Below are 23,231 nucleotides of genomic sequence, written 5' to 3' on the forward strand. Positions count from 1 at the left end.
CCCTGCTTGTGTAGGCAGTTGAGACTAGGTGTTCCTCAAGGTCCCTTCCAATCCAAACCATCCTATGATTCTATAATAGCACTATGGAAAAGTTTACATATAAGAACAATCTGAACTTTGGGGCCGTATTGTAACCTCATTGCAGTAAATGGAGTAGGGCTGCAATGGCTTTAATCTTAAAAATGAGATTCTCTTGATGTTTAATCACCTGATTTTTTAATCGTATTTTATTTTGTATTAAATCATGTCATTCACTGAATAAATGTGCAGGGATGACAGGTTGGCATTCTGTAAGTATGTTTTTTTGTTTGTTTGTTTTTTAATATTGACTAGAAATAAAATACAATGGAAAAATAAATAATGGAATATGAATTCCACAGTACTCTCATTATGTTAAAAGTCTGAGCTTCCTCTCCCCACCATCACTCCCAGTAAAAAAATAATAATCCAGTATCATAAAAAAATGCATCAGACTAGGGCACCTGAGATTAAGGTACCCAAACTTAACAGAGTACTTGAAATAAAATCTGTTTTGCAAAACACTCATCTCTTTTCAAAGATTATTTTCTTGGTGGTAAATTCCATGTATGTCCTGCATGATGCTTCTAATGGATATAACATCTAAGAGGACATGAATGATTGCCAAAGCAGTACATTCCCAGCTGCCTCTTGGGATACGCAAAATGTGATGACAGGGTGTAGAGTATTTAGACTTTCACTCCAGAGGTAGCTACCCACTTAATAGGCATGCACTATAAGCAAATTAAACTGCTTGGTGATTTTTGTTAATTTGCATCTTTGATTTTTTTTTTTCTACTTTATGCGACATGTGAAAACATTGTAATTTTTTCTAAGTAATAAGCAGATAAAGTCTGACAGAAAATTTACAAGTGCATAAATCTGTTGTTTGGCAATGCTCTAAAACATGGAGATTGCAAATAAGTGAACTTTTATGCTTAGGAGCTTAGACATATGCTAGAAAAATTCAGATGTGGAAGAGGTTTCAAAGCTTGAAAACTTTCCATGTTTATTCATATGATTATTGATCTCTTTTTTAGCTTCAGTGGAATTCTGGAAGTTACTAGAAGCAACTTTTCCTTTGTACAACTTTGTGATGTCCTTCAGAAATGTTTTCAGTGGATTCAGGTGTTTGTCCATGAACAGCATGTTCCCTGTGCTCAGCTGCATCTGGCTGCCAGGGTGGTTCAGCATGAGGAAGAGATGATGAAAGCTGTAATGTATCTCCTTCTTCTGGGTTTTGGTTAGGTTAAAGGCCGGGCCTTACAGTACCTGAGTCTGACTGTTGGCTCTGGATCCCAGGGCTAGCAGGGCAAAGGCAATGGAGACGCTGATTGGGGAAAAGAAAATGTTCTTCTCAGGTTCTTGAGTATTTTCTTGTCTGTAAAACCGGAAGGCAAAATCTGTGTTGCTGGGACTATCAATTGACAGGACTCAAGAGGATGTCCCTCGTGAGGATACTGCTCCTGGAGGTGAGTTGCCTTGGGCTTGTTATTGTGGTGGTCAGTCTGAGTCAGGCTGTGGACAGTGAGGTGAAGCATGGCTACTAGCAAGCACAGTGTGAGGGTGGCCTTCATCATCTTTTGCAGCTACTGTGTGGGCAATGAATGAAATGGTCTTGGATGCTAGAAGCCAGCTGTGTCAATAGCTCTTATTTTAGTTTTATCTGCTACTGCCTTCAACAACTATCTGACAGTCACTATTGTATCCTGACCTGCTTCTTTATTATGGAAGTAGTTTTTAAATCCTTATGCTTCTGAGTTTATCTCAGAATTGTTGCCTACTTCAGTTCTGCTTTACTCCTTCTACAGAAGTCCCTTGTTACTAGAGAAAGAAATGTGGAGAAAGACACATGTGAGTACTATAGGAAAATGACTCAGAAGGAGAGAACAAGTGAAAAGGTGGTGTTTTTTCTGCCTCTGTGTAAATCTATTTTATGATGAGGTGACACATCAGGAATAACTTAATTCCTTATTTTTCTCTCTAACAGCTCAAAGGATCATCATGCTATTAGTGATTGAATGAGGCTTGCATCAAATGACAGAGCAATGTAAATGGAAAACAATACAGGATTGTAGCACTCAAGCACTCAAAATTGCTGTTTTTTTCTCTGATTCATGACTCATTTTAAGATACCAAGTGACTAAGCACAAGACAGCTGATAGATTTTTTCTGCTTCAATACCTGATTAGATCAGAGTACGTTGCTGTTTATTAAATGATCACTGATGTTATGCATGTCTTCCAGATGGATTCTTCTCTGTGTATACCCCCCATCCCAGTCACATGAGGGTGACATCACTGGTGTAGGCTTGGCCCCACTGTCTTTCCAAACTCTGTACCAGCAGCAAAGCCTTCTTTCATCAGTCAAGAAGCCCCATGGCCAGAATAGCACTCAGCAAAGACCCTGGATCATGGCATCCTGGCCATTTCTGATAGCTGTGGCCATTTTTTCTTTGTATGTTTACTGTTTTCTCTTTTACTGGTTAGACCAAGAACATGTTGGGATGATTTGTAGTGTCCAGGATGTTTAATCTGTCAGAAAACAGGAAAAACCTATTGCAATTAAAAATTGTACTAATGACAAGAAAAGGAACTTGAAGCAGAACAACTTCAGGGAAGAAGATCACATGAGTTACCTACTCACCCCCAAGTCAATGGCAAAAGCACTTGGAAACACAGGGTCAGCAGAGCAGATGAAATATCTGTTGGGATTTTCCTCACTTTGTGTCATCACCCTGACCACTAAGATTTGAGCTAAGATGAGGCAGCTTGTCCTTCTGCATCTTTGCTCTGTGAGATCTGAGTAAATCAGGACTCACAGGGGAGGTTGGCAAAGCAAAATCAATTTGCGAATCCTGTCTGGACCATGTTGGTGCAAATATGACATCTAGGAAGTCAGAATACTTCCCCTTTGTTAATGAAACACTTTCCTTCTAGATGTGAAAGAGCTATTTGGGATAAATATTCAGAGTGGAGTTGTACTCTGTGGAGCAACTATAATGTGTCCCCAAAATTTGCTGTTTGATATTTGTAGAAATTAAATTCTGCTGTCATTTGAGTGCCTAGAAACCAGGCTTCACCCTTGAAATCAGATGTGCTTCATGACTCACTAGCTTACAGCTATACAGCTGCATCAAACTAATTAAGATAAAGATAGCTGGGTACTTACATTATATTCAGAAAGGTCTTGCTCTCATATGGGCTGTGCTGTTTCTTGCTGTTTTACTCAAGCTGCCGTTTTCCTCTGTTAAATATTACATAGCTTCAAATACGTATTACCTAGAAGGACTAGCTGATGAAGCTAGTTTTTTTTGGACATCATGTTCTTGTATCCACACCTCTGCACTCCAGAGAGCAAAGAACGTGGGGCCCAGCTGGTCAGTAGAGCAGAGTGTTTCATCCCAAAGAGTACACAAGTCCTAAGCAAATAATTCTTGGAAATGAGAATTTTGTGACAAGAGGAGCTACTTCACCCCATACTATACCTCAGATGGAGATAACTGTTCATCTGAAGGCACAGTTTTGCCCACCTCTGAGCTCTGCAGTCCCGGGTCAATGTGAGTGAGCTCTATAGGCCCCACTGTTCAGTCAGTTTTTTATCCCAGTGAAGAGTGTGCTTGTCTTTGCCATGATTTGCCAGCTTCTCCAGGAGAATACTGTGTGAGACAGTGTAAATAGGCCTCACCAAAGTCTAGGTAGACAATGCCCACAGCCTTCCTCTCATGTAATAGGTAGATCACATGGTCATAGAAGTGATCAGGTTGGTCAAGCAAGACCGCCCTCTCATAAACCCATGCTGCCTGGCCCTGATCTCCTGGTTGCCCAGCACTTGCCATGTGAGCTCACTCAAAATGAGCCTCTCCATGATCTTTCCTGGTACCAAGGTCAGGCCAACAGGCCTGTAGTTCCCCAGATCCTCTTTTGGGCCCTTCTTGTAGATGGGTGTCACTAGCCAGCCTCCAGTCATCTGGAACCTCCCCTGTTGACCAGGATTGTTGATAAATGACAAAGTCTTGGTGAGCTCTGCCACCAGCCCCCTCAGCACTCTAGGGTGGATCCCATCAGGCCACATAGACTTGTGTGTGTCTAGGTGCAGAAGCAGGTCCTTAACTGCCTCCTCCTGGATTATGGGGAATTGTTCTGCTCTCCATCCTTATCTTCCAACTCTAGAAGCTTAACACCCTGGGGGAAGCTGGTCTGACTAATAAAAATGGAGGCAAAGAAGGCATTAAGTATCTCAGACTTTTCTTCATCTTTGGTTGCAATGTTTCCCCGCCACATCCAGTAAGGGATGGAGATTCTCCCTGGATCTTTTTTTATTATTGATGCATTTGTAAAAACTTTTTTTGTTGTCCCTTATGTCAGTGGCCAAGTTGAGCTCCAGGTGGGCTTTTGCCTTCCTAATTTTCTCTCTGTACTCCCCATGAGTTGCCTGTCCCTTCTTCCACAGGTGGTAAACCCTCATTTTCTTTCTAAGTTCCAGCAAAAGCTCCCTGTTCAACCAGGCCAGCGTCTTCCCTGCCCTTTCATCTTATGAGACACGAGGACAGCCTGCTCCTGAGCCTTTTAAGATTTACTTCTTGAAGAGTGTCCAGCCTTCCTGGACCCCTTTGCTTTTCTGGACTGTCTTCCAAGGGATTTTCTAAACCAATGTCCCAAACAAGCCAAAGTCAGTCCTCCAGAAGTCCAAGTTTTGCTAACCCCCCTCCTTACATCACCAAGAATTGAACATTTAACCATTTTGTGAACACTGGATTCATGGCTGGATGAGCTGTTTAGATGCATCCGTCAGAGCAGAGCAGCCAGACAGAAGAATGCCAACTCAGCCCCTCTATGTCTCTGCTGCACCCTGCAGGACTTGTTACTGCCTGCTCAGGAAAGGTGACACAAGTCCCTAGATCCTGAAAAGCTGAGGACCTGTATAAGTAAAACAGTATAAGCATGGCTGTTCCCAGTCCCCAGCTGTGCTACTTTGATGTATGTTCCTTGCACAGCTCCAGATCTCTTTTTTTTTTTTTTTTTTCCCAATTATTATTATTTTTATTATTATTATTTTCTTTTTCTGGAATACAGCTGAACTCTGCAAGCTTAATTTAGAAAGGGCCAAAGTTTGTGGTTAAGTACTTCAGTTTTGAATTTGTATTTTTTCTTACTGGAGTACCAGTTGTTGCTGTCGCCTGGAGCGCTTGTGTAGGTCAAGTGAAGTATGGTGGAGCAGACTATTCTTTTTTTTGCCAGCCACAAAATAATTGTGTTTGAATTAAAAGAATGTATAAGCTAGACTGCTTGATTGCTCACAGTGCTCCAAGACAGTCAGGCCATTGGCCATTCTGTGCTGCTCCTTTAGTCATACAGCTGAGCAGCTTTAAGCATTTATGCTTCTGCTGAACAATATAGTGATCAAAACAAAATGATCTGAGGATGCAGATAGATGCTAGCGCAACTATTTTCCATCCACATGTAGCCATGCAGAGCAGGTACAAGTCAGTGATTGCACAGCCAGCTGGCTTTAATGTTTGCTGTTCCCAAACTTGCATAATTACGCTAGACAAACACTTTGGAGAGATGAGGTCCATGGCCATGAGCAGCTGTTCTTCCAGATATAACTCCCTAGCTTATTGCCACCTAATGACACAAGTGCTAAAACATCTACTGAGGTGTGTTAGGGCCTGTCTTGGTGCTTTAGTCTTCTGACCATGCAGCTCAGGTACCTGCTACAACACGGTAAACCAAGATAACTTTATTTTCTGTAAAAAGCAGAGCGGAAGAGATAATTAACATGCATCTCTTTTTTTCCCCAAAAAAACTGAATTTAACATCACTGCAGAAACAGTCCCACAATCAGAGGCTTTCTTTGAGCCTTGATTCAATCATATTGGAACAGGAAGCCAGAGCAGCAGAGTCCACTGTGCAACTGCATGGCCAATGAAGAGCACTGAAGCAGGCAAGAGACTCAGCGCTGGAAAGACTTCTGTGCAAGGATTCAGAATAATTCTGGAGTCCCTGAGTGATTCTGAGGTGACCCATAGCATGCTTCAGTACAGTGAGAAAGCTGTGACAGAGACACAAATGCAAATATGTTTCCAGTTCAGACATTCATCTGTATTGCCCTCTTACTGAAAGTCAACATGGGTTGATTTTGAAACTCTTTCAAAATCTGCCTCTCTTTAACTATCAGTGTTCTTATTAGGTGGAGGCTGGAAGAAATGGTCTGTTGTCCTACCAGAGAGGTCAGCAGAGGTTCTACAAGTTAGTCCACCACAGGGTCTGCTTCTGGTGAGGGTAACCAGGAAAATGTGCCTACGCTGTTGCTTTGATTTACAGCTGAGTTCATTCCTAACCATGTGACTCTACTCATACTATTCTACTCCAAGTGTCTCTGACACAAGCTACCTAACTCCTTTCATCAGGAAATGCTCAGCAAGCCTTGCAGCCTCAGGCAGCCCGAGCCATGCCTTGCTGAATAGAGTGCCCACCCTCAGCATCACTGTGTAAATATTTTTTTAGGCTGTTGTGTAAGTCTGCTGTTATTTTGGGCACTCTGAAAGAAAAGAAAAGCAGAACAAATAATGACAATCTCTCAAGGCAGCAGAATGTCAGCCTTGGGCAAAGGAAGGCTTGAACCAAGTGCTTGCAGAGCAGACATAGCTACCCCACTCCAGAAGATCTATATTATGTATCACACATCTGGTATATATAGGAACCACCCTGCATCAGCTGGTCCAAAACCTTTTGCATGTCCTGTCCACAGTATACACATTACTAAAATTCACCATTGCTTACCCCAATACCAAACTGATGTGCAAAATAGTTGTATTACCCTGTTCTTGTTGCAAAGCCTTGAAGATAATGTTTCAGCTCTAGGACCTCAGTAAAGAAAGGGTATTAACCCATTTTATTTCATGCATTAAGCCCTCAAAAGTTTCCTGTCCATGTAGGACATTTATTGATTCAGAGAAAAACTGTAGAATTTCTGTATTTTATGGAGTTTTCTGTGTCATGTGGAAAGCAGACTTCTTACACTGGAATAGCTGGAAACAGATTTTATAAATCCATGTCTATGAACCAAACCAAAAATATCTTAAAAATCCTCTGTACTTCACGCTTACGTTTGGCAGATGCTTGAAGTAAATGTTAAGGTACTTGATATTTGCTGCCAGGTCATGGTTTTATCCAGGAGCCCTGCTGTGACTTAAAGAGAGTAATATTAAGACTCCAACTTTGAAAACTAGTGGAAAGTTTGTCCATGGAAAAGTCTTACTGGTCCTAAGCAACACTTATTTAACTTCCCTCCCACCCCCCTACCCCCTTTTTTTTTTTTTTTAGTAGTAATGATTGGGTTAAGAGACTTTTTTAAAACAGCAGCCTAAAATCTTACATAAGGCATGCAAACACAGGTTCTGGATGCACCAAAATGTTTCTCACTGGCTTGCTTAGTTTTTCTCTTTAGCACATTTGCTGAAGAAACACAATTTTGCTGTTAGCTCTAATACAAATACAATTAGTGTGCAAGGTTGTTCTGATCTGATCTACTGTGTTTATACTTTCATGGGAGACAACGATGTTGATTTTTATAACTGGTATTAAAAAAAACCTAGAGTCCTGGTTTTGCTTGGTTAGGGCTGTGAGAATTGATGAATTTCTTTGAACAGTTACACGGTGCCTGTTCAATGAGCCATGCCTAACAAAATAATAAGGTTTAATTAGTCCAACCTAATCTGGCAGTTTGCTGCTGGCACATTGTCAGTACAGCTGGCTGGTGATGCATGTATGCATACAAAATAAAGATCTCTCCTTGCAAGTTTTCTTTGCTTTAAAAGTACTAAGTGGTTGGATTCTTGCAATTTCGAGTTCTCTTCTCATATAAACTTTTCCTCCCTCCTATTCAAAACCAGGTCTCAGTTAATAAGATTAACATATTCCTAATTTTGAGTTCTGATAGAGGCTGTTTTCAAGCTTAATGTTGGCAATGCCTATTGAAATTAATATTCTAGTTTAGTATCTCAGAAGTTTGTATCACCCAAGAAAAGACAATCCATATGGCCAAGCCCACAAGCCTGTAGTATCTCCAATGTGTACCATTATGTCAGAATGTAAAAGCCCTTTTCCTTTTGTTCACATATTGATGTTCATAGTACAAGTGCAAGGCCATGACCTGTTTGTAGAACCTATATGTGAAGTCAGCATTGCTGGATGCTTCCTTGAGATGGGCTGGGCTTCAGCTACATTGTTGTTTTCCAGGAGGTGTTTAGGTAATTTACATCTCTCAAGGTGTGCTGTTCACTGAGGTGACCAGTTAGTATGTGGGAGTGAAACCTAATCACATGGTGGACTTGTTTGATGGCTATCATTTACAAGATAGTGAGGAGTGGAATTAACATACGAGTAAGCAAGCAGGTCTTCATAGAATGCCATCAATATTTATTACAAAGATTAATTTTATGCTAGTTCACATCTACGACTGAACTTGAAGACCAGGGTGCAAAAAAATGAGAAAAAAAGGGTTTTAATTAATGTCTTTGGAAGTAGTTTCTAAAGAAAGACTGGGACACCCATTAAATCCACCGAGTGCCAAAAAGAATTCTTCATTTTTGCCCACAGAAATTAGATACAAGGCTTAAGTCTCAGTGGTTAAAACATTGCTGCCAAACTACATGAATACTGAAGTGTTTAGAGAGGCTGTTTTCCCCTTAAACTTCTCTTGACCTTTCATCATCTTCTCCCACCCAAATTCCAACCCCATCCAAAGCACACATATAACATCCAACTGGAGCACTTTGGAAAGAAAACAGAGCTGGATTTCTTAGGGCATCATGGGAAGAATATTTTGGAGATCAATGTTGGTAAAAAAGAAACTAGATAAACACCGTCTTTACTGTTAAAAAAATATAAAGATGGGACATAACTGCCTCTGAACTAATTTGATCTTTTAATTTTGCTGTGCTGAATTAGATGAAGATGTATATCTGTGATGCCTTATTTTGTACAGCAATAAAACTAGTGAAATGCTGTGGGTTTTTTTAAGAAGCAAGAATTAAAACTACCTGTGTTAATGCCACCTATGTTTTCATCTACCTCTTTTTCTTCAATTCTTTTTAACACAGAAAATGAATTATTTCTTTAAGAAGCCTCTACGTATTATACTATCCAGAAACTGGCCAAAAATGAGTAACTTCAGATTGGAATAACTCTGAGTTTCATTTGTGATTCATAGGGCTTTACTGAATGCGTTGGACACAAATGAGTCTAAACTAAACACTGGGTTTAACTCCACCGTACCAAATCTACAAAATCAAAAAGTAGCCATCACCTCACTGAGCTTGGCAGGGAGCAGTCATTGAGCAGATACTGAGGTGGCAATTGCTGGCAGTTAGAACAGATTTGAATGTCTCAGAAGAGAAACTCCCTTTGCTGCTGTGCTTTAAAAGTGCTATATGTCTTAGTGCAGGGAGGGCCCCATGTACTTCCAAAATAAGGAAAAAGGAGTGAGAAGTAGTTGTCACATCAGCTGCCAGCTCCTACACATGAGCTTGCTTTGGAGCAAGAAGTTCAGAAGGACTGCCTCAAAGGCTCAAGGATATGCAAAAACTGGAATAAAGACCTTAAAACCAAAACCTTATATATGCCATACAGCACATAAATAAAAGACAACGCAAAAGGAAGTGTTGCAAAAATGACACTGAAGTGGAAAGTTAACACAAGGGCAGAATCTTCTGAATGCTCCTATGTTTTAAAGCTTTGAGGACCCTCAGTGGTCAGTGTGTGTGAGGGGCAAACTCCAGCCAAGCTTTGGACTCCAAGCAATGGAGAAACATTTGCATTTAATGGGTCTAGGACTGTGACCCTGTCATTAAACAACATCTAACTGATGGAGGTGAAAGCTTCAGTTTTATATCTTCTCCTCTATAATAATTTCCTTTGATTGTCTTTCCATTAGGATCACTTTCTGGCTTATTTATGACAAAATCTTTAACATCTGCTGATTAAGCTCTAGTCAAACCTTTGAAAGACTCCAAGTCTGCACTGCACGGTGGCCTGCCCAAACAGATGAGGTAATTACCCCCAGTGTACTGGCAGGCCACTCTCTCTTGCCTTGCTTCCCTGTCTCATGGCAGCTGCAAGAAGCACCACAGCTTGTGCCTCTGCCTCTCACAGCACAAAATGGACTTCTTGGCCACCTTGGTAATTCCCTTCTCCCTTCCCATCCGCTCCCAAAATACTTATGCTTTTTTCAGGGAAGAGCAGTGCTGTTCAAGACATGACTTGTTTCTTCACAGAGCCTCCAACAACATTTCCATCTTTTCACCATTTCACAAAAGCAGATATTTTCCTGGTCCCTGCTTTGCAGAGAGGTGACTTCCTTTATCACTACTGTCAAAATCATAACAAACATTTGCAGAGCCATATAACCTGGAGAAATCTCATAAGAAAGGTCAAAGCCGACTCATACCCAGAGGGAATGAAAGATGTGAAGAGTGGGATGGGAAGCCAGCAGCATTATTTGCTTATGGAGCCATCCATATCTGACGGACAGTGTCAACCTACTTTTTTCCCAGTCCTTTTCCCCAGACTGAAATGGTTTATGACTGAAATTGTTTCTGACTTACGAAATTCTTTCTGGTTTATGGCAAACTTAGATTTCTGGACTACTGCTGTAGCTATTCCTGGAAAGCTGAAGTATGAAGAGCTAGTGAGGTGTTCTGACATTTCTTCAACCTCTGAGGCCATAATCTGTAAGCAGTTCTCAGAAATCAAATTGGTTATTAGGAAACATATCTTTACCTGGAACAAAGCTGCAGCCAAAGCCTGGGAACAGGTAACTTCAGCATGCACAGAGGGGAAGTTTCAAACAAGAAAGTAGTGAAAGGCAACAGTGACTGACTTGCCTATGTGTGTCAACATCTAATTATCATAATACTGTACTGTCTTCACATTTATTTTCCTAATAGGAAGGAAATACGATATATGTAAGACAAAAATGACCAAATCATGTTGCATTTGAATAAGAGAAACACGATTCTTTGCCAAGCCTTTACAGAAGTCAAATAACCACAGACCTTTCAGTCTCCCCCACAGATATTTTTTCTCCTGGCCAAATGACAGAGCACAGGCCAGGAATCTAATACAGAGCAGCATTACTTAGTTAACATTATGAATTTCCATTAAAAAGGCTTGGAAACATTTGTGTGAAGTCCATTAATTTATTTTGGTCTGGCTTCTGCAGTGCCTTAGCAGCCAGTGCTACAATTAAATACACTCCATTCCAGAAAACATTTTCTAGATCCAATACAACAATTAAATTGTTGATGCCTCCAGACCCCCCATTCTGAGCTCAAACCATACCTCACATAGGGTTATGCATTTGGTATTTTGGGTTAGCAAGTTTGAGTGAAGACTGCAGGAGAGCACTGCATCTCTCTAAAGGGCTTCCTGAGCTGAGGCATTAGTGTGATCAGCAGAGTATGAATGCTAGCTATGTGGATTTCAGCCACAGTATCTTCATATCTACCAGGTTTTTGGTGGCAATAGAAGCCAGGTTTTCAGCACTGAATAATCACCAAGTTCTTTGAGAGCTAAGAAATTTGCATAGTATTGCACAGGAGTATCTGTTAATTATTACTTGTGTGACAATTGCTAGACTCTCTGAATGCATAATGAAATACATGACATCTTATTTTCAGAAATCAGACACCTCCAAGTGATGGGCCTGTGACATGAATGGCACTATTTTCCTGCAGGGATAACTATTTTCCCTTTAAGATAATGATGCAGGTGTATGGATTGATGATGAGCACCAGGAAAGTCACACTGTCATTAAGGGGAGACTTTTATTTCAACATCCTTGAAGTATCGTGGGGTCAATCTCCACTAGAACTTTATAAACCTTGCTAACTTTTTTGTCAGTATGTCCCAAGATTGGCATGCAGAAAGAACAGTATCATACAGTACAAGAACATAATAGGTTATTCAGTTTCAAGACTGTGCTAACAACATGTGACTATTTAGTCATTATACCTTAGAAAACAAATCAAAAGGTGATTACTTTGCGAAGGACCTAAATTATAGTATGATTCTACGATATCTCCTGTTCGATGAGGATACACTGGCATCAGAACTATGTGCCTCAGCTTTGTCAGAAATTTTTCTCATTAAGCAACCTGTGCCTTCCACTGTTGTAAAAATACAGGTTCTTATTAGTGCTTACATTTAACAGAGAATATCCATTTTGCTTTTCATCCCATGACCTTGAAGGGTGTTGCTTGTGTTATACGCCTTTAGTTTCTTTGCAGCAGATGCTGTGCAGCACGGGGAACAATGACAGACCTGCGCGTTGGCACTAACCACTGACTGTTTGAATTATGTTATTTTCCTTGATTTACCTCAAGCCTATTATTTCCCTCACTGCCCCCATATAAATGTTGCTTCTTTTTGCTTCTTCCTTCTTTTATGTTCTTTAACACTGCTCAAAACTTCTGCTGCTTTTATTCCAAAGTCTTTTTAACTTCATGTAGTTTGTAGGTAAGGGTTAAATGTGTCTCCACTATGGATTAAACCTGATTTCTGAGCTCCTTGTTTATGCTTTTAGACTTTCTTTCACTTCTGTAGATAATTTCTTTGTAGTTACAACCACAAAGACACAGCTTACTGGTACTCCCACAAGGACAATTTTCCTTTCTTCAGAGAGTTGCTCAGTAAGTGCTGTTCCAAAGTTTCTGCTCTGCTGGCAATTCTTCTATGGCAGTTAACCTAAAACAGCTTTCACAGGTGACTGCTTTCAGCAGTACCATCACAGATTTCTCTTAGGTGCAGTGCCGAGGGTGCAGCTCGTGCATGCACTTGATTGTACGCACTCCTACGTCAGATTTGTGTGTAGGCTTCAGTGCAGGCTGGGTTAGAATATGTCCTTGATGCTTTGTCCCTTAGGTGGCCATCAGGCCAGCTCCATTTTCCAGCTACATCAATACATTGAAGTGGCACACCACAGTACTTGCACCAGCAGCAGCTGCTGTTGACAAAGTAGAAGGAAAGTCCTTCCTCTGTTCCTCTGACGCTTCTTTCTCATGAAAGTCACAGTCAGAGAAGAGTAAACCAAGAAACAAAAATCCAGGAAAGAAACAAAAAAATAAACAATCCAGACTGACAGAAGAAACACTGTCCTGAACAAACCATGCTTGCACTGGATTTCTGACCACCAGAAGGCTGTCGGTTTTGGGAAGGTTGTGTAATCCTTCTGGACTTATTATTTACCACACAAATTTGCTCTCTGCTGCATATTTCCAGTGAGGGCCATTCCCTCATCTTTGTCAAAACAGGAAGGAAACCAAGGTGAGACACAGGTTTATGGTCCTTATTTCCATTTGAAGATGATTCCCTACCAACTACAGTTTCTTAATTATTTTGTTGTTGTCCATTTCTTAATTCAGCTTGGTTCATCTACATCCAGTTTCAAACAAGTTAAGCAACAAGCTTACTCCTCAAAGTGAGAGCTGATTGGCAAATTATCCTTTAGATTTATTCTTTTTTTTCTGCTAACAAACAGAGACCATTGATCTGTGGTCTGTGAGGGACAGCAAACACAAAGTCTCCTGGTATTCGCCTACAGACTAATTTGTCATTGCAAAGCTGGACTTTGTCATACTGTCCTGAGTTAGTCCTGAGATTGACCAAGAACTTTTAAATTACCTTCTGCAGAGTCAGTTTGTATTACGCCATATATGTTTAGTGGTAGCATTAACTGTTACTAGATATTGAAAAGACTAAATGAGAGTTGTGAGTAAGACATTTTCATCATTTGTTTACATGATTTTGAGGAGGGCTTTGAGAGTGATTGCCAAGTGTCACATGGCTGGCAGATAGAAATGGGAAGGTATTTATTTTCCATATTTGTATATTTACAGCTACAATTTACTTATATTGTTAGCATTAATTTAATGTCAAAGAATACAAATATCTCCAAACCAATCAAGATTATTATATTTTAGAAGTAGTCACCATAAATTTTAAATTATATTCTTCACAGACATTTTCTGAAACTGAAGGGTAGAATGTTGCCATTTATATTTTACTTTTTTCCTACCAGTTTGAGCTATTCTATAGCAAAATATTTAATCAATCTGTAATGTAACTGTTTTCTTTTGCTGTCTATATTTTAATAAGACCTACTAAGGAAGTTGATTAAAAAAAAAAAAAAAAAAAAAATTTACTGATTTGTGTTTCTTTCCCTTCATAACTATACAACTATCTAGTGTAGTTGGTAAGTTAAAATCCTGTAGATTGAGTTACTATAAAATAAAATAATAGCAATAAATTAGACTAATGAAACCTTAAGTATAAAAGGTACAAATGTCATGTCATAGTATACTTTTACTTTATAACAGTAATCTACTCTTAACATTTAGAAATGTGACTTCTCAGAACATTCGGTGCATTTTGTGTGTGGGTCTATGATAATTTAAAGCAGGATAACAGTCCCTAGGAAAGCACTCCTGTTCCCAGTGAGGAAACAGAAACTCTCTGGAATTCTAATTTTTCATTTGTCTTTCTACAACAGTCTGACAAGTCTATCTGGAAGTGTGATAGTGAAGGTGGTGTCAGCAGGAGCAATTAGAAATGACAGTGACAAGAAATCCATAAAAAGGAAAGTGGTGTTATGTCATGGATGGCTCCACCATACTTTTATCTCAGGACGCTGGCAATAACAGCTATTTTATAAAGATAAAACAGAACATATTTTTACTGGTATGGCTTCCTTCCTTACTAGAAGAAACATTACTTTTAAACAAAAAACAACCTTCTTGTCTTCATGAAGAGGGCTCCTGCTGAGGAGGAGACAGCTGAAACAACAGCATTTATCAGCCCTTTACATTGGTGCGTCCCAATCACTGATCCTGCAGCTTCATGCCATATTCAGTTAAAAACAACTAAATGAATGGAAATTCACTCCAATATTAAGGGATTTTGCATTTTAAACTAGTCATCAAAGGTTAGTGGATGAAACAGACAGTACTTATATCTCCCACCACTTTTTCCTTGTGTCCCTTCTCCAGCTCTCCTGTACACACACTGTGAATGCACAGCAGTAGCTACATCATCTGGAGACTTTAAACCATCTCAAATACCCTACAGAGCCGTGTCAGGAAGAGATTTTTACAAAACAGGTGAAAAGTGACTTGTAATTGTTAACACTACAAGCTATACACAGCTGTAGACTGCGGAGGGCAGGTGGGGAGAGGGAAGTCACAGAGACTTTTGGACAAGGGAAAATAGTTCTTGTGTTTCAAGGGGTTAATGACATATATAAGGATAATGTCTGAAAGATGAGCAGTAGTATGCAGTGGTACATTTTTGTGTATATATAAATGTTTTCCTGGATCACAGGAAATTAAGCAGCAGTGTGTGTAAATGCATGTCCCCTGGTCAGTCAGTAATTTTTCAGAGGGTTTACGATTTTCCCTATGAAGAGTACAGTGCGGGTGTATTTATCCAGAATCACCAGGAGAAATGGCCTGTTGAACCTGATTCGAGGTGGATGAGGAAAATCTCCAGATCTCCAGGTAAGCTCCTTCACTGTGGCCCCCGCCGCTTCTGTGCCGTTCTCATGAATGTTCAGCAAGGCTCTGTGGATCACCTGCAATGACACAAAGCAAAATAACCTCCAGCCAACAACCTGCTGAGAAGAGAACAGCCTGCCACCTTTCACTGAAGGGAGCCCTGCCTGGGTCCAGACCCAGCATCACCAGCCTTGGGAAGGTCACCAGCCACTCCCCTCCCCACCACAGAGCAGTCAGCCATCTGACCACTCCTGCAAGCCTCCTTCACTGCCTGTGTGGAGACTAACCCTCCATCAGCAGACAGCCAAGAGCTCTCAGGATGACTGATGGCAAGAAACTCTGGAGGCAAAGAAACCTGGTAATTTAGCCTAGGCTTAGTTTTGCCTTTGGCATCTTCATGTATTATTGTGAATTTACCCTGTCATCTAACGGAAAAAAATAACTTTTGGAAAGCACTTTCTAGTGTTATTCCTAGAGCAGGAACAACAGCCTTTTGCCTTCTGTATGAGGAAATAGAGGATATTTTACCAAAGCTAATGTGCTACCCCTTAGTAATTTTGTTTAGTAGCCAAAAGAACATTTAATTACATATACATTTGCTTCCTCATTCTCTAACCATGTACTTGTAACCCCTTATAAGCATGTTTGCTTCAGTTTTAGGGAAGACAGAGCTTGCTTTGCCTCCAGATTGGCAGCTGTTGATGATTGCATTACGCTTCAGAGAGACAGGGATAAACACTTCATGGGATATTAATTTCAGATTTGTGGGAAATTTTTTCTGGGAACAGACAAATCCCATGGTCCTTCTGTTTCATGTCCTGACTTACTTTTGACACCATCAGTCCAGCCTCCTCAGTAATTCCTGACAGATCAGCTTGCTCAGTGAAGAGATCAGTCATACCCACTTGTTTGACTATCCTTTTCACATCATAGGTACCCGAAATGGAAATTTTTGGGATGTGTAGATGTATTTTTCTGTAACAAATAAGATGAATAGGAACAAATTGCCATCTAGGTAACACTCCTCAATGGCTTCAGTATAAGAACACTTTTTTTTTTTTTTTTTTTTTTTTTTTTTTTTTTTTTTTTTTTTTTTAATGCTAAAGATCCGCTCTAAGGGTTCAAATAGCACTTCTGACCAGTCTGGCTATCTGATGTGGAAGGTTGGAGCAGAATGAGCCTGTGATAACCCCTGCCTCCACAGTGGGTCTCAAGAAGCAGGGTGGAAGACACTGTGGCAGAGTTACTATTCCCAGGTAGCAGGTCTTTTCAAAAGATCACAGCTAGCTGTCCTAAGGTTGTTCAAATATACAATAGGGCCTGGACCACCACAGAAATAACTGCAAATGAATAAAATTTCCTCTTCTACTTACAATGTTGCAAATCCCACCTGGCCCTCAACACCCTAACACACAGTACTTCAGATATAGCTACTCCATTTTATTTTCATAATGTCATTATGAAACAACAGTCTAACTTCATCATGGTGCTGAGCAACTTGTGGTTGAGTCAGAACCTAAGCTGGATCACAAGTTCAATACCTGATTTGTTCACTACCCACAGCTCTTTTTCATTTTCCAACTGACAAAAGGGAAGTCTTGCAGAGAGGAACCATGAAGTGAACAGAGTTCACTAAAATGGCCTTTAATGTTTTGTCTTGGTGAGTAAACACTACTAATCCATAACGTGGTCACCCCTCACTTTAAGAAAAAACACTTACCTGTCTTGGAGATGCTTTTCCCATTTAGCCACAGTCCTTTTCAACAAAGCATCTTCCACCTGCTTCATCTTCCCTTCATCAGGCAAAACAAATAATGCTGCAGCATTTCCATTGTAAGGAATCTGAACCAGCCAACAGGATAGCTCTTCATCAAAGTAATTTCTGTAGTAACCCTTGCGATACATCATGTCAACTTTTACAGATGTTTTCTGATCCACAAAAAAATCCTCCTCTTTGGTATATAAGGTACTGAAGGGTTTCTTCCAATGGGCTTATGACAGAAAGAAAAATAATTCAGTGGAACACAAAGAGGAAAGGTCATGCTGATTTGACCTACAACCTTCCTTTGATTAGAACAAATATATTTTTCAAGTTACTGCACTCTCAGGTGTTACAGTGTTGCAGCTTTTTTCTTCTCTCTTTTTTTTTTTTTTTTTTTTTTTTTTCCTTGAGGTGCTTGAGGACAATTAAAGACAGATAATACTGAAAACACAGTGTTTCACTAGACCCTTAGTCTATCATCACATTAAAGAATTTACCAGACTCAACAAAGACATTTGTCTTTCAGTCAACCAGGCAAGGACACAAACTTTTATACTGAAAACAAATATATATGTTTTTATGATAATATTTTCTAGATACTCAATATGATTTTCTCCATTTAAAATATTTCAACTACAGTTTCTTTCTCTTAGGTTTTCATTCCCTGTAGTAAGCAGTAAGCATCTAAATTACAACCTTCGCCCCCTTTGATACATCTTACCTTTAAAGAAGACATAGTTAACAAGAACCATTGCTGTCAGAGGATCAAGATTTTCCACTAGTTTAATGATTTTCCCATTTGTCTTTTCCTCAATATAATTGTTGATCTGATTCTCAGCACCAGAGGAGTTGTTAAAGTCAGTAGAAAAGACTTCAGATTTGTAAAAGCTTTTAACATCATCCAAGAACTTCTGCAGTGGTTTTAGTGTCTCTTCTATAAAAAGGGCATTGCCCAGGCTCAGCTGCAGCTCACTGTCTGTACGGTTCAGCAAGTGGAGGAGCTGGCAAAAACCTTCATGTATTTCCTGCTCCTGAGTCTTTTTCAGGTTAAAGGCAAGCCCTTCCAGAATCTGCGTCAGCGTCGCTGACTTGGCACCGAGTGCCAGTATTGCAAAGGAAGCAGAGATGCTTATGGGTGAAAAGAAAATATTTTTATCAGTTTCTTCAGATGTGACCAGCTTATAAAGTAAAAATGCAAAGTCAGCATTGCTGGGAATCAGTTTGACAAAGGTTTTGTTCCTAAATGGATAAACTCCTTCCTCATGAGAACTATGTCCTGGGTAGTATGTTCCTTTAGGGTCATCCTGTTTATTGCGGTAGTGAGGGCGCTGATGACACTGGGCAACAAAGTACAAACCAGCCAGCAATAAGCACAAGGAGGTGATGGGCTTCATTTTCCTTTCAACTGTTTCTGGAAAAGAGACAGACACACAAAACATGGCATGGGAATCAATTTCTCCCTCCTGTGTACTCCAGCCAAGTAAAATGAGGCTCCCCTGTTCACCAAAATCCCACACTTGTGTATTTCATTCCTGATGCGTGTCTCCTGATACACTGTTCGTATTACCAAGCACACTCTCAGGACAGGTAATTTTGATCACATTAACTTTTAAAAAATAGGGTAGGACTAAATTAAAAAAAAAAATCAAATAACTGGAAAATCATGAGCTTTTTTCCCTGGAGTAAAAGTTGGTTTTTTTGTGTTGTTTTTGGTTGTTTTTTTTTTAATCAGTAATGTAGGGTGGCTGCTGCAGCCCTGTCTCAATTCATCAAATAACTGGATAATTCAATCTGTGTTAAATAGCAGTGTGATATAAACACAGATCATACTGTTGAGGACAAAATTACAGAGTATTTTTACATTTCTTCAAAGATAAAATAGTGGATGACTGTGGTAGAAATGTCTATGGGCACCTCTATTTTTTTCAAAACATATTTTTATTTAATTACATTAAGCATCTTCTTTACTAGCAGCCAGTTCTTTCTGGCTTTTGGCATGTTTTGATTTTTTGTATAACAGGTATATCCCTTTGTTTACATGCAAAAAAGACACCTTTTCCAGGCAACAACATAATATCCTAAAAATAAATGTAAAAAAAATCCAAGGGAAAATTCATAGGGTACTTACATCGTCACAGAAAAGATCTTGCTGCTTCCATCTGGTCTTGTCTGCTCCTTCTCCTCTTTGGTGTCATTGAACAGGATTAAGCAGATCACCCCCGTTAATCATTAATTAGTTCAACTAAAAATTGCCAGTGAGGATGCACAGTAGGCAGGAATGACACTAGATATTCTGGACAGTCCGTCCAGACCAAACACAAGCTAACCATCCTGGGTGGTTGGGCTGTGGACAAGAGGCAATGCAGCAGAGACTGTATCTCCTGCTGCGTCCATGCTTGCGGATTGACACACAAAGCCTGCTGTTGTGGGTGCCTGGCAGGAGAGCCACAGCCATACCCATTGAGACTGCAGCCAAATGCTGTGGATTCATGTGAAGGCCACCCCTTGCCTGGGTCTGGCTGAGAAGGATGAAGCTGCTGACACAGCTCACCAGGGAGCAAGGCCTCCCTGCCAGACTGCCCTCTTAGCTGGGTCCTGGGGGACCCATAAACGGGATGGGAACACAACCAGAGTCAAAAATCTCTGTCAGGATTTCAAAACAGGGTTGGATTCAAAAAACTCTTCTGCCTTACTCTATATCTCAGTCACAATCTTTGACACCATGTTTAACTGTTTCAGGGCTTTTCTTAAGGAAAAGAAGACTGTAGAGGATTGGTGAATGGTCTCTAGGTCTCCTCAGTGAGTAACATGTAGCAGCGACTACTGTGTTTCCTGAGGTAAGTCTTTTGTATCCTATTCGACCAAAATGGAACCTGGCAGTACATGAAACAGGCTGCCAGCTCGCCTTTCAGCAAGGGCTAAAGAAGTCATGCTGGCATCACTGCGTGATATTCAGGGTTGAATTTTATATATGGGGAGATCACTTGGGACAAGCTAAGGCAGGAAATGAATTTTTTAACAGATCTGGCTGCCCCTGTGAGACTCATCCCCATTGTGTTGGATTTTTTTTTTTCATTTCACTTAGCAGTTATAGTATCATTCCCATAATGCAGATGTTAAATAAGCATTCAGCATCCTGTTGATTCCATAGTGCCAAAATGCCCCAAGAGGCTGATGGCAACCATCAGATTTTGAAGTGAGGGTAATATACTTAATCCATAAATCACTGAACCATTGCTCAGTAACTACCAGAGGATTATGAACTGTCAAAAAATAGCCAGCGATGCATGTGGTCACTGGCCAATTACAGCTTATAAAACAGTGAATAAGATTTACAAGATGGCAAACAGCAGCTTGAGTATTTCCAGTCCAGCAAACTCGGTAAACTCACACCAGTATACTAAGTCTTCATTAACAGAGATCAGCTTGTCTATCAGCAATGAGTCAGACAGGAGATAAAAGGAGCAAAGGCTGAAGGATGTTTCTTTTTAAGTGGCAATGCATGCAAGGACAGAGATACTACTACAGATGGTCTTAGCTTATATTGGCACTGTAGTAATGTTGAGATTTTCAACCTTTAGCCCAAGTTCAGGACCTGGAAGGAAACTCTGGAAAGCAATCAAGAAACACAAGCCAGCACATGTCCCCTTGGATTCCTTCCCCTCACCATGGCTTTTACCCTTAGAATACCAAAACAAAGCTGCTCCCAGTAAGACTGTATATGACTGAATGTTACTGGTACCCAGTTCAAGGAGAATCTGTAAACTGTGCTGTGCAGTTGATGATGCTTACCCATACCTAATTTTTCCATCAAGAGGAAAGATTGGCAAGGCACTACATCTGGAATGGAGGATTCAGGGCCTGCAGGAAGTGATCCCCTGTCATAACCAAGGTTGCAGGGAAGAAATGGTTGCCATTGAATATTAAGCAACCATCTTACAAAGTGGAGGAAGGTGAGGTGGAGATGAGGACTGGTGGGTATGTGCCTGGTGAAGACAATGAGGAGGAAAGAGGTCTGTTTCAAGCCATCTTCTGATGCTATCCAAAACCATGTAAAGCAGGAAAGAATGTCTATGTTGCTTACAACAGCAAAAACATCTTGCAATATATAGCTTGAAGAGCATCATAGGACTATGATTTACAGCTTGACTACATCAGGAGACAGCAATTCAGTCATGCCTTGTTGCCCAGCAAGTAGCTAATCCGTTCAGAGGACTTCCTTTTCCAGGTCCACTATGCAAAAAATCCCAGATATATATAAGATAATGCACCTAATTCCTTCCTTACAACACTTATACTTTTTATGTTTCTGGGTTTTCTTGCTTTTATAGCTTTACAATTTTTAAATTTTTCTTATATATATTTCTACTTCACCAAGATTAAAAACTTGAATGTTCTAGAAGACCAGAGCACACTTTTTCAGCAATGTTAAACTTTGGGTTTTTAATACTGACAACTTGTATACAGTTTCCTAGAACATCACTAAGTAGTACTGGTGACAGTGAGTTCTCCTGAAGGACCAACCTAGAAGATGCTTCTCATTTTCTGTTAAATCTTGCCTCCATTTTAATTCATATTTTTCCACCAGAGAACACATGTGGGATCATTCCCTCATGCAGATTTTGCTTAGTCTGTCTTCAAGAAATTAATTCTTCATCTACAAACCTTGATAATTGAATGTTATGTATACAAACTGATGAAAACTGAACACAAGATGTATTGCAATGCAAAAAGATTTTGTTGTGTGGATGTGGCCTGCTCGTGTGTTTGCTTTGTTGCTTACTGCTGAACCATGCACTGGGTAGTGTTACCTGGCAGATGTTCTTATCACATTAAAACTTTAAAAGGAATATAGTGTAAATGATGAAGATAGATACTATTTTTAATTTTTTTTTACTGTATTGGTGATGATTTTCACCACCTTCTCAGAAAAGAGGATTAGTATAGACAAGAGCCTGTGCTAGGGGGGAGAGTCTGTACTCCCACTCTTTCATAGCAAAGAGCAGGGAACAGGTCAACACACACATCCCTTTCTACAGGCTCCCAAGAATCTGGCTCCTGAGCAGAAGCCCCAAGATACATCAGGGGTTGAAAGACCTCACATGAGGTTTTCATCATCTCTCAATTGGAGCACATAGGTGGGGAGTCACATTTAGGAGACTGAAGGAAACACTGGAAGGGGAATTGCACCCTCTTCCCCTCAATTTCACACCAAGACTCTTGTCCCATGGTTGTGTCATATGGCTGCATAGTCAAGCAGCAGAACAGGGCTGGGCACACCATTTTCTTTTTAAAAGCAGCAGTACTAAGCTTTTGCTTAATAACTTAAATTAACTGTAGCACTCAATCACTTCATCTGGATACAAGACCCTCAAGTCTTACAAACTGTCCAACCTGAGAGAATCATTCCCAAATCCTCCACTTATCAGGGGAATAACTCATCATCCAGCTACAAGAAGCTGGTGAGGAAGTGAAGTGACAGACAATTCCCAGCATTCCTTCTGAGGATCTCCTGTTTAAAAATCAATTAAGGTACAAACTACTTAAGTGAGTTGTATAGATAATTAAGTGTGGAAAATTGTGTGTCTTTTTATCTACCTGTGAAAATTTCATAGTATTTATGTATGTAAAATCACACAGATTTTATTTATTCATGGTACTGGAGGAAGATCAACTAGCATGATGTGTTAACCTGATAATGAAGGCACTAGCCTGAGAGATAGGAAAAAGGTTTCTCTTCAAGAACTATTCAAGTACAAAAGGAAACAAAGGCCCTAGGAATTGTTTTGAATGTGGTACGTGATTGCACAAGATGGGCAAGCGTTAGTAATTCTGGTCATACGAGTAGTATGTGAGTAAATAAGCTAAAGATAAACATTAGCTTTGCTAAATAAGAAA

General features: G+C 40.1%; 2 protein-coding genes across 3 annotated transcripts in view; both read right to left on the bottom strand.

Moving 5' to 3' along the window:
- The window catches only part of LOC127385813 (alpha-1-antiproteinase 2-like), a 132,579-nt gene that overhangs the window by 43,661 nt on the left and 65,687 nt on the right, over nt 1-23,231 (bottom strand). The window lies entirely within an intron of this gene.
- On the bottom strand, nt 11,830-19,561 carry LOC127385811 (alpha-1-antitrypsin-like). 2 transcript variants are annotated; one of them, XM_051621961.1, is made up of 5 exons: nt 19,462-19,561; nt 18,055-18,744; nt 17,292-17,562; nt 16,399-16,546; nt 11,830-15,648 (listed from the first exon to the last, which is right to left on the bottom strand). In XM_051621961.1, the coding sequence occupies exons 2-5, from the start codon at nt 18,725-18,727 to the stop codon at nt 15,442-15,444; spliced, it is 1,299 nt and encodes a 432-aa protein (XP_051477921.1). In that variant the 5' UTR covers nt 18,728-18,744; nt 19,462-19,561; the 3' UTR covers nt 11,830-15,441. The 2 variants fall into 2 exon arrangements, with proteins under 2 accessions (XP_051477921.1, XP_051477920.1); XM_051621960.1 differs by lacking the exon at nt 19,462-19,561 and having other exon boundaries at nt 18,055-18,787.

This window comes from Apus apus, chromosome 5, assembly GCF_020740795.1.
Source record: "Apus apus isolate bApuApu2 chromosome 5, bApuApu2.pri.cur, whole genome shotgun sequence".
Classification (NCBI taxonomy): domain Eukaryota; kingdom Metazoa; phylum Chordata; class Aves; order Apodiformes; family Apodidae; genus Apus; species Apus apus.

What these genes read in the sequence shown, in the direction of transcription:
- LOC127385811 (XM_051621960.1), bottom strand. Translation starts at nt 18,772, where the DNA reads ATGTTTTGTGTGTCTGTCTCTTTTCCAGAAACAGTTGAAAGGAAAATG. An exon ending in GAAAAGCATCTCCAAGACAG is followed by an intron (nt 16,547 to 17,291) that starts GTAAGTGTTTTT and finishes TATTTGTTACAG; the next exon opens with AAAAATACATCTACACATCC. An exon ending in CTGGACTGATGGTGTCAAAA is followed by an intron (nt 15,649 to 16,398) that starts GTAAGTCAGGAC and finishes GTGTCATTGCAG; the next exon opens with GTGATCCACAGAGCCTTGCT.